The sequence below is a fragment of the Actinia tenebrosa genome, unplaced genomic scaffold (genome assembly GCF_029948245.1).
Source record: "Actinia tenebrosa isolate PJP-AT-01 unplaced genomic scaffold, QUT_ActTen_1.0 PGA_scaffold15__27_contigs__length_11533743, whole genome shotgun sequence".
Classification (NCBI taxonomy): domain Eukaryota; kingdom Metazoa; phylum Cnidaria; class Anthozoa; order Actiniaria; family Actiniidae; genus Actinia; species Actinia tenebrosa.
The window spans coordinates 7,371,694-7,385,223 of NW_028292575.1; the positions used below are offsets into that span (position 1 = coordinate 7,371,694).

The following is a 13,530-nucleotide window of genomic DNA, read 5'->3' on the forward strand; positions in this document are numbered from 1 at the left end:
TTCCATTCTCAAGTGATAACGAAAAACGGAAATTATTTTTCAGTGACGAGGCTGAAATCTTGGTTAAAAATAGCATTCATTTCTTCTAGTGAAGTGATGTGGACCTACCCCAGGCGTTGGCGATATACACCCCCCCCCCCCCCCCCAGTAGTCTTATACTTTAGTGCGGGTTGCTATCTTCAAAAGCTTACGAGAACTGGTTAACTAGGTGGGTAAGCTTGAACCGTTTTGACTGTAACTGTATTTTAAAGAATGAAGTTGCAAAGTGTACTTTTTGGTATGAAAGAAGAAGTATCCATCCATCCATCCATCCATCCATCCATTCATTCATTCATTCATTCATACGTTCATTCATCCATCCATCCATCCATCCATCCATCCATTCATTCTTTCACATGTTTTTTTTTTTCATGTATTGGCTTTGCGGTCTTGTCTATGATTTGACGAGACTAGTACGACCCATTTTCTGCTCTTATTTTACACTGCAAGTAATGCTCAAGAAAAGTAATAATTCTTTTTTTACGACCGCCTAGGCTAAAATGAACCTTTGTTGAACGACCATTTTCAAATCACAATAACATTATAACCCTTTATTTAACGAACAGGTAATGGTCGACAAACAAAGGTTCGCTATACTTGTGATTTTGTAAGAGTGATTTAATTTTACCGGAATAATCTTGACAAACTAAGCATTAATAGTAGGTGAGGAGGCTTAAACGTGTTAAAGAGGATCGATTGATCCTGCTGCAAGGCACCTAATCCCACTGTCATTAGTTCACTTCCTAACACGAATTTAAGTTGTGTTTAATGACTTGCATCCTGTAGTGGTGATTATACCATTAGATCTGCTAATACAGATGCCCTTTGGCAAACTGTAGAACGAGCCGTAAGTGCGTCCTAATGTAAAGACACCACCAAGATCGTTTATTCTCTTTGACGTAAAACACAACCATGAATCAACAGAAAATTGAGTTAAATGCAAATAAAGAACAACATAATTAGAAAATCCTACTAATTTTTGACAGGCAAGAAATACAACTTGAAAGCTTCAGGTGTGAATGGAAAAAGAACCGGCAATTTATATGAAGATAAAAATAAATTCCAGCTTGTCGCGAGAAATGAGGAATCATTACTTGTTTCAGCGTCGATAGAAGTGCAGGCAGTAATTCAAAGCTGGACAGGCTCAGTTTCGAAAGGAAGAAATTTGGCTACTCTTTATCTTGCTTGGCACCGTTTTGTCCCAATTTTGACGAGTGAATGGTTTAATTTTGAAAATCTCATACTATGAAATATTGACAGAATAATCAAGTTGGCAAATATTTGACAGCAAGAGACTTCAACAATCTGCTGTCTCTGGATATAGGTTTGGATTGATTGAATAAATTCTAATCTCAAGAAACAAGGTTTTTTCGCGTGCAACGATAATTCTAAAATCATAGATAGCTTATTTGTGAAAAAGGTTGGGATAAATTGCATTAAATAGTAAAACCTAAGAACCAAATAATCAGTCTTTTTACGAGGTTTTTTTATCGCCCTAGTCAATCAAAAATATTGATGTATTTATAAGCGGATGATAGACGCCTTATTGTCTGGTAAACGGTTATTAAACTAAAACCCATTAGAGAAAATAAAAGCCATGTATATGTTGTAAGTTTATTGTTGTGGTCGGTATTTCATCCCAAGATAGAAAGAAGACATAAATGAGAAACTATATCATAAAACTTGAGGTTGATTTTGGTTCTAGCATCTATAAGGGATTCATTGGAAAACTATAACGTTTAAGTGCTGAAACGATGGCGCCTTTTTTGACCGGTAAACTATTCGGAAACCCCTTGGCTATGTACTAGAAACTGTGAAATTAATGTGAAAAACCAATGTTAGATAGTACGGCTAATATTTAAAACGTTTCGAAGTTGTTTGTCTTTTCCAAGCTTATCTGTATGCTCGAGTACCAGTCAAACAGTCACCCTATGAACACCACAAAATACCAACATACAAAACCATGTATAAAATGAATGGAAACTCCGCAAGATAAGAGATAATTTTACCGCAACTACATGCACAGTCAATTCACAGTAATGTGCCAGATGAACTTGCAGCCAGAATGGCCGGCGAGGACGAGAGCATTTCAACATTGACCTGCTCTGAAGTTTGCCTACATTTAACACTCCATGCTTCTTATATTAGTTTCAGGAAGAGAAATGTACTGAAATGAAGGTGGTTTCTCTGGAGATTTGATAGTCAGGATTCTGTTGTTGAGTGTAGGAAAACAGGTGCCTGACAAAATGAATGATTTACTTCACTAACTACAGGAAAACGAAGTTATTGAATAAAATACTCTTTAGATAATCAGTAGCAATTATATCAATAAAAGTTTGCAAAAATTGTATTTAAAGTTTGTACAAATATAACTTTACAAACCTCAGTAATCTGCTTTTTTTTTTTTTTTTTTGTACTAGAGTAATCTTGAGTGCCCTTTTGACTTTTTTGGAAGTTTTTTTTTTCTTTTTAATTTGTTTTATTGCTTTTACTGTATTTGATATCTGTTTTACTAGCATTCTCGCGATGTTTGTATTATTTTCAAAGACCCCACCAAAGCCATGCTGCTGCTCATGTGTACTACAAAGGTGCATGAGAAAAACTGAATGGTATCGATACTGTCGCCTCCCTGGGAAGACGTATTCGTTTGGTCAACATAAGCATTTGCCCAGTCAAATTTTCTGATCCGCTTAGACAATTACATATGACTTCGAAATGGCTTCCTTTAATCTTTCCTCTTGGTATGACTCCGAAATGGCTTCTGTTTCGTTGGCTCTCTTCGATTTCCAATACAGAGTGCATATGACATTGAAATGGCTTTTTGCGTTTGACACCAAAATGGCTTCCGTCTCGTTGGCTCTATTCGAATTCCAGTCACAATGAATGACGATAACACAGATTGGCATATGACAACTGAAATGGTTTCCTTTCCTCTTGCGGCATGACACCGAAATGGCTTCCATTTTTTGATCCGCCTAATCATGCAAATCACAGAGCATGAATATATAGTTAAATGGCGGCATGCGGTATGTGACACTGAAAGGGGTTCCATTTCGTTGCAAATGCATACCTCCGTAGCGACAATATTATCAGGATAAACTGAATTGAATACAATTTTATAACTCATAAAAAATATTAACCAGTAATAATGTTATATTGTGTTTTTATCATTTAACTGTTTTCGATTATTTATTTCTTATATCCCGCGGCAATGCCTCCCTTTCTATAATCAGCTAAAGCCAGCAGCTCTCCGTTCTTTTTCCTCGCGATAACTTGAACGACACCCATGATTTGGCCTGGGGTTCCTGTGTTGAACAAAACGAAATCATCCTGTCAGTTATTGGCCTTTATGCGCGTTAAACGCGTGCTGAATCAAGGGGCGGGTTTTGCCTCCCTCCCTCCATCAATCCATCCTTTCGGCATCCATCCCTCCATCCGTTCATTTCTAATATGATCCATACATCCATCGGCTAAATCCCTCCATTCCTATATCCTTCCTTTTCTCCATCCTTCAAGCATCTATCCATCCATCCCTCCCTCCCTCCCTTCCTCCCTCCCTCCCTCCCTCCCTCCCTCCATCCACCATCCATCCATCCCTTCCTCCCTCTATCTTGCTTATTTGAATGATAGGAATCATAATCTAATCTAGTTGCCTCAAATACCTGTGAATAGTGCTGTATCATTAGTGACGTATCGATGTCCGTATTTCCTAATGTCGTTGACCAGTTTATTAGGAAAGTTCTCCTCAACCAAAACCATCTCAGGGAAAAGTTGAGAATGTAAGCGAGGTTTAGCCACAGCATCCTTAAGACTGTCTCCAAACCAATAATAGTTCATAAACACCTGTGACAGACAGACAACAAATACAGTGTTTATATTGGTCTATGAAAGCAAGAAAATGGTTAAAAAATAGCGTCTCAAATTGGTTAGACTAGTCACCCCCCCCCCCCCTCAGTTCTTCATCACTGGATCCGCCCCTTTGCAAAAGGGGACTGCTTAGGGGAAAGAAGTATTCTGGTCGTTGCAAAGGCTTTTTTTGATAATGTGTTACATCCGTGTTGGACTGATATTCGATGCGTGCATCGTGAAACTTTAACCACAGAAAGCCCAACAGAGTGTTCATAAGTAAGCGAGCAATCTACAAACCTGAGCTAGCGTGGTTGGTATATACCTTCCACCAGCCGCACCAATCACCATCTGTAGATCATCATTCTTATCCAATAGAATTGCTGGACAAGATAATGATAAGGGTTTGCGATGAGCTTTAAAGCTATCTGGTACCAGGCCAAACTCATTCACCCAGTGATTCATGGCGTCAGCCAGCTGATCGTTGAAAATGATGCCGTATTTCTTCGAACGAATCTTTGAACCAAAGCTACGAAAAAAGAATAGTATTTCGTGAATTAGTTTACAAAATAGGGACTGTGGACGAATTCAGTTAGAAGCATATCATGAAAAAATAGTTACTGTCATGTGATTGTAGCAGGGCGAGTGGTCTTACTGGAACCATGAGATGCACGTGATAATCCCATGTGAACACAACACTTAACCAATAGACCTATCTCGATTTCGCTTGACTGACCACGAAACAATGGTTTGAAGTTCAGACTGAACTTGATTCTTTTATTCATCAAGTTCAACCTCGACTTGAAACTATTGTTTTGTGACCAGTCAAGCGAATTCGGGATAGGACTATTGATGTGAACATTTAACCGCATCGGATCAACATGAGATGTTATAATGTTGGGCTGTTAAAAAGGACATTTCCAAGATGGCGTCTATTTCGACCCCTAAAACATTCCCACAATGCACTTCAATGCCAAATTGACCCAGTGTTTTCTTCAAACTCTTAATAAACGGCTAATAGGCGTTGTACAATACTTTTTAAAGCTTTTTAATGCTTTTTTAAAATGTTTTTAAACGCTTTTTTAAACAGTATTAAAAGACTGCTCAATAGAGTGTGTGCAACCATGTGACTTAAATCCCTAGAGATATGAATAACAATGAAACAGCCGCCATGTTGGTTGATCTAACAAGAGATGCTAATAAGGAATGCTTTGTTACCGTCAACCAAGATGGCGACTATGACGTAACATGCACCTGCTCTATAGAGTGTGTGCAACCATGTGACTTAAATCCCTAGAGATATGAATAACAATGAAACAGCCTGCTCTATGCTTACTATTTATTAATAGAACTAGTCAGAGAAACACCATTGCCTTCTTCATCGACGATTGACAAGTGAGTGGTGCCTGAAGTGACGTCAAGCTGATAGTTGATTGGTCCATAATATCTAACCGGATGTGTCTTGCCGTCAATCATATCTCTTAGTCTTTTGGACTGTTTAGAGTCGAGCATTTTTTGGACAGTCTATTAACGTAAAGAACCAAGAACAGTTATGATTATGATCATTATACTTATTATATTTGATGTCCACTTTTTTGGACTGTCTTCCTCTGTCTCACTGATTGACTGTCTGTCTGACTGACTGACTGTCTGTCTGTCTAAGTGATGAGGTCTATTTTCTAAACTTTACCTTCGTAGTGTCCCCAACAAATTTAGGGTCTCCAAGGAAAGTCAGACTAGCATGGGCAAACTTGAATGCTTCGATAATGCGATGGTATGTCAGACCGGGGTTTTCTTCCATGTCCTTTTTGGTAAAGTTGAAACCTAAAACATCAATAAACAGGGTTTACTTTGCATAGTATCCTCTGTACCAACTTGGAGGAGCAGCGCTTCGCATCTTTCTAAAACAGATTTTTGCGCAGAATTGTCCCTTTCACAGTTTCTGGCGCCATTTTGAAAGGTAGCCGTGCCTTTGCATCGAAGCGAAACGAACGGTGAGCTTGCAATGATAGAGACATAATTGCCCTGCGTACTTTGATTTTGGATTATTGTTAGATATCTGGATGGGCATCGAGAGATTTCGAGTCTTTTCATAATAGAAGGCTTACAAAAACCTATTGATCTGGAATTTGGAGCCCCATATAAAAGCAAAAACTACTTGATTGGCTTCATTTGGGATTGAATAATCTGGTTTCCTTGTTTTGCATAGGTTTTCTATTCTTAAAATTAGTTTTTTTCTAATAACGTTATGATGATTATTTCGTTAGATATCTTGCTGCGCAGAGAGAGATTTCGAGTCTTTTCATTAGAGAGAGCTTACAAAAACCTATTAATCTGGAATTTGCAGCCTCGAATAAAGACAAAAACTATTATTGATGGTTTTCACGGCGGCCATGTTGGAGGAACTTAACAAAAGAATTATCAATGAATTATTTTGTTATATCCTCCAACATGGCCGCCGTGTCTTTTGTTATTTAATTCTCTTCGGGATGGTTGAAAACCATCAATTTATTGTGGTGCAATGTTTTCCCATTACAGACCGCGTGGTGAGTAGAGTATACGATTCTGTGTTTGAGTTCTATCCATATCCATGTGTCTTCTCATTCGTAACCATTAAACACAAAAATGATACTCTAGGGAATGAAACGTGGTCTGTAATAGGGCAAACATTACATCAAGACGAATAAGGGCTATTGAACGACCACGTATGAAAGAATGATTTATGATTACACTCACCACTAAGTATCTGAAGTGCCTGTGACATTACAGCCCCACCCCCAGCCGGTGGGGGGACAGATAGAAGCTTTGCACCATCCATGTGACCAATGTCTGCTTTTAAAGGTTCTCTCTCGATTGCTTCATATTTCTTTAAATCATCCAGGGTGAAAATTCCTCCTTCCGAATTGATTTCATTGACGATGTCTTTGGAAAATTTACCATTGTACAAGATATCTGCTCCTCCAGATTTGCCAATCATTTCTAAAGTCTTTCCGTAGACTGGTCGTTTGATCACATCACCCTCAGCTAATACTCTGCCGTTATGTGTGAAGATCTCACTGAAAAAAGAAAAAAATGTATCCAAATCCTGGACTCGCAGCATCACATGTGAGTAGAGTTTAGGGCTCTCCCTTGATTCGATGGTTTTTCTGCTTCCTTCCTTCGCAAAAAGTCCAATTTCTGAGTTATCATTCGATCTGTGAGAAAGTAGGGGTTGCGAAGAAAAGCGAAAGGGTTGTAATTAATTTACCTTAAACCTTCACTGGTTGTAATATTTAAAGCATTCTTAGCAATAGCAGTGGCTAAAGAAGGGTGGACCTTGTAACCCTTTTTACATATATCTGCTGCTGGTTGAAAGAGGTCCTTCCATTTCAGCTTTCCAAATCGTTTCCAAGCCTTCTCGAAACCTCGCAGCTCACCAGGGACTCCAACGAGGAGACCCTCACTTGGCTTCATCGTACTCTGCTCTGTTGATGAACAAGAGCTGACCGTAAAATACCGGGTAAACACGGCAGCACATACATTAGTGAATCAAGGGTTGTGTAGGGATAGTGCACTCACTTCTCACCTCTAGGATCTCAGGTTCGATTCCTGGACTTAACAAGGTAGCACATACATTAGTGAATCAAGGGTTGTGTAGGGCTGAAGCGCACTCACTTCTCACCTCTAGGATCTCAGGTTCGATTCCTGGACTTAACTGAGTACATACATTAGTGAATCAAGGGTTGTGAAGGGGTAGTGCACTCACTTCCCATCTCTGGGATCTCAGGTTCGATTCCTGGACTTAACAAGGCAGCACATACATTAGTGAATCAAGGGTTGTGTAGGGGAAGTGCACTCACTTCCCATCTCTAGGATCTCAGGTTCGATTCCTGGACTTAACAAGGCAGCACATACATTAGTGAATCAAGGGTTGTGTAGCGGTAGTGCACTCACTTCTCATCTCTGGGATCTCAGGTTCGATTCCTGGACTTAACAAGGCAGCACATACAGTAGTGAATTAAGGGTTGTGTAGGGGGAGTGCACTCACTTCTCATCTCTAGGATCTCAGGTTCGATTCCTGGACTTAACACGGCAGCACATACATTAGTGAATCAAGGGTTGTGTAGTGGAAGTGCACTCACTTCTCATCTCTGGGATCTCAGGTTCGATTCCTGCACTTAACATCACATGTGAATAGAGTTTGTTAGTTCTCTCTCTTGATTAAAGCCGGGGTTTTACTCCGTATTCAATGGTTTTCCTCCCTTAGAAAAAACTAACAATTTAAAATCAAATTCAAACTGTGAGAAATTAGCTGTGCCCTGACTTTAATTACCCCACCGGAGGTTTTTTTAGGATATCGATAAAATAAAAAAAATTTAAATGCACAACACAAGCAAGTGTGGATAAGGCGCCCAGAGGCTAAAATGCCCATGAAGGCTTGTACCTCTTAATTTCATCAGATGAAGGACATGTAACATCTCTTCGGTACCCTTGGACGTTAGTCGTCCAGGAGCCATTTCCCTGAAGTCGATGGCAGACGAACGTTCTGTGAAGGAAAATTGTTAAAATAGTTCGGCAACCAGCTATCATACCGAGCACACGGCAAGGTCAAAGAACAACAACAACGACAAATGAAATGAAAACGGCGCTTCAGTGACCCTTTAAGGGATTCGGACACTGTTTTCAATGGGATATATACCTGTGCCGAACGCACGACATGCTCGCGTTAGTACCTTGAGTATATAGCTATATAAAGAGTTTACACGCAACAAATCAGAGCGCACGTTACTAGTCAAGTATCACTATGGAAACACAGCAGCAATTAAATTAACACGTCATAGATGCCATGACATCAGTGCATGCCCGCTTGCCAAATTTTTCATAGACGTATGCAGCGACTTTTAGGAGTGCCAAAGAAACGTACGGTATGGAAGTACAAGATGTACACAGTACAACATGCAGTAACAATGAAATCGCTTCCCATTGGTTTCCTGCGCTTCATTCAATAAAATGTTTTAGGCACGATAAAATATATACGTTACATATGTGCTGCTGTACGGCTAGGAGTCTGTCGTATCGTGTCCTACTTATACGACAACCGGCCACTCTAACTTCTAGTCCCCGTGAACCAGATCAACGTGTCTATAGTTTTTTTTTTTTATCACCACGTACTTACTTGACTTTCTGTCATAAATGATCATAAATCCACCACCACCCAGTCCTGCAGAATGAGGATTTATCACACCAACACAAAGAGCTGTTGCTATGGCAGCGTCAACGGCATGCCCTCCTTTCTTGAGAATGTCCCGCCCGACCTTGGAGCATAACTTGTGGTCAGCGGCAACTGCGGCGTGTTCAAATTCAAGTGGATCTGGAGGAGGGATTGTGGGAACGTTGCTACTGTTGAGACAATAGTAATATTGACTAGTTTAAACATAGACTATTTTCGAATTTGTACGATTCCAATGTATTCCTTGATTACAGATTCACTTCAAAACTGGAGTATACGTTTTTCACTCGTGTTAAATTTCAAACTCGTACCCGGAGCCTGCGTTTCTCTTGATCAGCACCGGCTCCGGGCGACATTGGTCAACGTACTTTAGGTGTCTGCGGTCATTCGAGCATGCGCGTTGGGACTGAAAAATATCCCAGAAACCAAGAGAGCATGAAGTACTTCATCCTCTCTTGATAGAAACTTATGATAAAGATATAGATAAAGATACATCATAAAAAACGAGAGAGAGAGAGAGAGAGAGAGAGAGAGAGAGAGAGAGAGAGAGAGAGAGAGCTAGAAAAAAGCGGGGGGAGGGGGGGGGGGGAAGGAAATAAACGGCGAGTATAAAAAATAAAGACTTAGAAGATGTAAATAAAGGAAATTATCATACACTTAGTTGAGACAAAATTTAAAATCTTTATTTTTCGTATGAAGATTGGTCTTTTTGAATTTGAAAATATTAATAGAACCGATAGGTATTTTTTATTTATATTTATTTTTTATTACTAAGAATAGTAACATATTTATCGAAATTCCCGTGACCCAAGGTTGATTATAACTCAAACTACACCAGTTGGCCCAAAACTGATCTTCTTACAGATTTATTTAAAATATCATCCAAATTATAAACTAAAATGTTAAAATGATGGCATATATATAGCTAAAAAAGATTATAATTCTATTTGAAAATAATGATGTAACATCCAATAAAAATATTTAAGCAAAATTGTCAATACAATCGTAAAAAATTAAGACTCCAAAATAAATATTTTGGCAGACACATTTTATTATATTTTTGTATTTATTCAAAATGCAATGAAATAAAATTTAAAAAGAGAGAGGAAAAAAGCGAAAAAAATTATCATTTCGTAATGAAACTTACCTTCGTTTACTCTCATGCAAAGAAGAATCTTTCAAAAAAAAATTTGAAATTTTTTTGTCCATTCCAGTTAAAAACCCTAGAGTGCAAACTGCGCATAAGACAATTACGGCAGTGATAAGCTTAAGGAAAAATCGCCCATTTCCTTTGGTATTTTTCCCCATCTTTTAAAGATTTTAGGACTAAACTGAATACCATGTAAGTGCCCTTTCGACGGATGGTTAGATTAACGGGTAGATCAGTGGGTTTTTTTTAGAATGTCAAGGGTCATTTGAGAACATCAAATACCTGTTGGGATACTTGTGGCTTAGCTTGGAAAACGTAATGAACGTCAAAGACTATCAAATAAAAATTAGAATGAAAGAAAAACAGAAAAGAAAAGGAATAAGAAATATAAAAGGAGAATTAAAAGAAAAGGAGGGGGGAAACCTGAAGATGGAAAGAAAAAAAAACAAAGGAATGAAGAAAAAAGAAAGAGAAAAAATGCAATCAATTAAAAAAGAGAATAAACTGAAAGAAAAAAAGAAGGTAAAGAATAAAAAAATAACAAACTTGTAGAAAGCATTAAATTCAGTTTTATTGAAACAATATTTCTAACTGGCAGTGCAGTAATTTGATATTATGGTGTAATCTTTTTAACAAAAATAAGCTGTCTACACAACGATTTCATGTAATTAATTATTCGTTCATATTTCTCCGCCCACAAAACCGCTGACCGCCAGCAACGCCGGCTATATTAAGAATACATTAATTTGAATACGTTGATGCAAGTTTGTGGATGAGACCCCTGGACTATTACATGTTTTTTCTCCAAGTTTCCACACGCATTACGATGGATTCCGTAGTGAAACAAAATTTCTGGTATGCTTTTGATATACAGTCAACTCTCGTTACAGCGGACACCCTGCGGACCGTGCCCTGGTATACGTATAAATAGCGAGTGTCCGCAATTCTTGGTGCAACCAAACCATGTGACTGAAAAATCACTTGACTTATATAAATAACAATGAAACAGCCGCCATCTTGGTTCACCTAACAAAAGAAGCTTAATGAGGAATGCCTTTGTATAGTCAACCAACATGGCGGCTATGACGTCATATGTACCTCAAGAATAGCGAGAATATTATTTTATTCGGTCATTTCTTCGTCACTACTTTTTTTTGCTCCTGTCCGTAATAGCGAGTTCCTCAAAATGAAATTACTGTGCTTTATTGAATAAATAAACACCTACTGGTGGCCGGCTGGGTTATCGGCTGATTATGTCTGAGGATGAGAAGTGGACCGACAAAAGAAAAAGTTGGCCTAGACACGAAGCTTCGAGAGCTTATGTGATGAAGGACCATATTTTGAGGACCACTTCTCATTCTCATTAATATTCAAGTAATTATGAGCCAGAACCTTGGAGGGCTTACTGGATCTTTTTTATTCTTTTATTTTTCTTTACTTTTAATTATTTTTAATGATTATTATTAACAATCACAATTACACATTATAAACAAATACAAATAATTAAAAATAATGCTTACAATTCCTTACTGGATCTTAGCAAATTTTAACAAACCGTTTTTATACTTAGTTACTCATTCTATGTGTACACACATATGCGCATGATCATAAATCGAGCACGTGCCCACTGCCAGATATCATCCCACATGCATCGATCAGCAAAATACAAATTACGAATATAAATTAGCTCTCGTCCAATAGAGCGTTTTCACTAACGTGACAAGGCAGCCATATTTGTGTAACAAACAATAGAAACTTTCCGCACAGTTTTTTGCATAAAAATAGAGTTTAATTCCCGGAGGATAGAAAATTCAATGTTTTGGTGCACCAACATGGCCGTAGCTTCCTTTGCAGCCGCTCTTACGGTCGTCACGCAACGAGGGAAACGTTGCGTGACGACCCTAAGAACGGCTGCAAAGGAGGCTAACATGGCCGCTGTGACGTCACGTCAAAATGCGAAAGTTTCGAGCAGCTTTCTTATTATGTGCAAAATCCAAAAGTAAATTTCGTGTAGCGTTCGTGATTAATTAAGTATGGAGTAAGATGACTGATTATAATCGTTTAAAAAAATATCAATATGGTAACGCCTGATTGGCTTGTTCTAAAACCTGAAATTCTGGAATGGAACTGTTACGGTGGATCGAAGCACGGGAACCACCGGATCGAATATTCAAGATTCCATAGCTTGTGCTTCTTCATATAAAAAATGTTCAAACATTTTTATTACTTCATTTACATTATCACTTCCAGATTCGAACATCAGACGATCAAAGTGTAAGCAGAAGGCTCCAATATCGCCATGTCTTCCTGCTTTCTTCGCCTTTCCTCTTATTCGTTCAAGAGTGTCTTCACTCGCAGGCATCTCCCTCAAGAACGTCCCAATATCTTCGCCAGTTCTCAGCATTGCTTCATAGGCTTCTAACCAGATAAGACCTTTCATTAACACATCACACAGATCCATCTCTTTGCTCTCCCATCGATCCGGTCTACAGTGACATATTTGCGTGAGACCATACCTTGAAGACTCATAGCAGTGGTTTTGAAAACTTGACTTTAATTCAGTCGACCCATCTCGATCTTTTAACGGTGAACCTGGATTTGAAACCACTAAAGCTGGACAACCATGAGGGAAATTTGGCGGAAGATAACTTCTAAGAGTATAATCATTTCCCTGTGAGGTTTGGACTTGTAGTTCCACTCTCACGTCTCCTGGGACTTCAATAAAAGTGACGAATTCGCCGAACATGTCTTTAAGCCAAGGCTTTTCACATTTGTAGTACCTCGATCTCTGTCGTTTTAACGGCCACAGGCTTGCTGCCATCGCTTTCACAACTCTAGTTCGATGAAGATATGGGTAACAATTTACTCACTAGCAGAATGACAAACTTCTCAAATAATTCTAGATTTCGCTTGTGAAGCAAAAATTTAGGGGAATCCCCAAGGCATGAAAACATTTAAGATCATTTGCATATCATGGTTTGTTGGGCCGCTATGGTCTAGAAACAACACACTGTAAAAAAGGTATAGTCAAATTTCATGGCAATGGAAATAATTCCTGCCTTCCTTCCTTTCTTCCTTGCCGAGAGCCCTTGCAAAAAAGCATGACATAGGGAATTGGGGAATCGCGCGCAAAAAAATATCATATACTGTATATTTAACTTGGTTTTTCCATTCGCTTGTATTTTCAAAATTAGTCGTCCTTTTATCATACATAATTATATGTATTTTTTAAAATTCTTCAAATTTTATTTTCGTTGTTGGCTACTAGTAGTTTGTCTGACATTAT

General features: G+C 38.5%; 1 protein-coding gene across 1 annotated transcript; it reads right to left on the bottom strand.

The window, feature by feature from the left end:
• Positions 1 to 2,744: 2,744 nt before the first annotated feature.
• On the bottom strand, positions 2,745 to 10,464 carry LOC116292947 (glutathione hydrolase 1 proenzyme). The gene is made up of 10 exons (XM_031700296.2): positions 10,242 to 10,464; positions 9,041 to 9,264; positions 8,309 to 8,410; positions 7,133 to 7,349; positions 6,622 to 6,941; positions 5,576 to 5,709; positions 5,222 to 5,409; positions 4,186 to 4,414; positions 3,702 to 3,882; positions 2,745 to 3,344 (listed from the first exon to the last, which is right to left on the bottom strand). The coding sequence occupies exons 1-10, from the start codon at positions 10,400 to 10,402 to the stop codon at positions 3,229 to 3,231; spliced, it is 1,872 nt and encodes a 623-aa protein (XP_031556156.1). The 5' UTR covers positions 10,403 to 10,464; the 3' UTR covers positions 2,745 to 3,228.
• Positions 10,465 to 13,530: the final 3,066 nt, after the last annotated feature.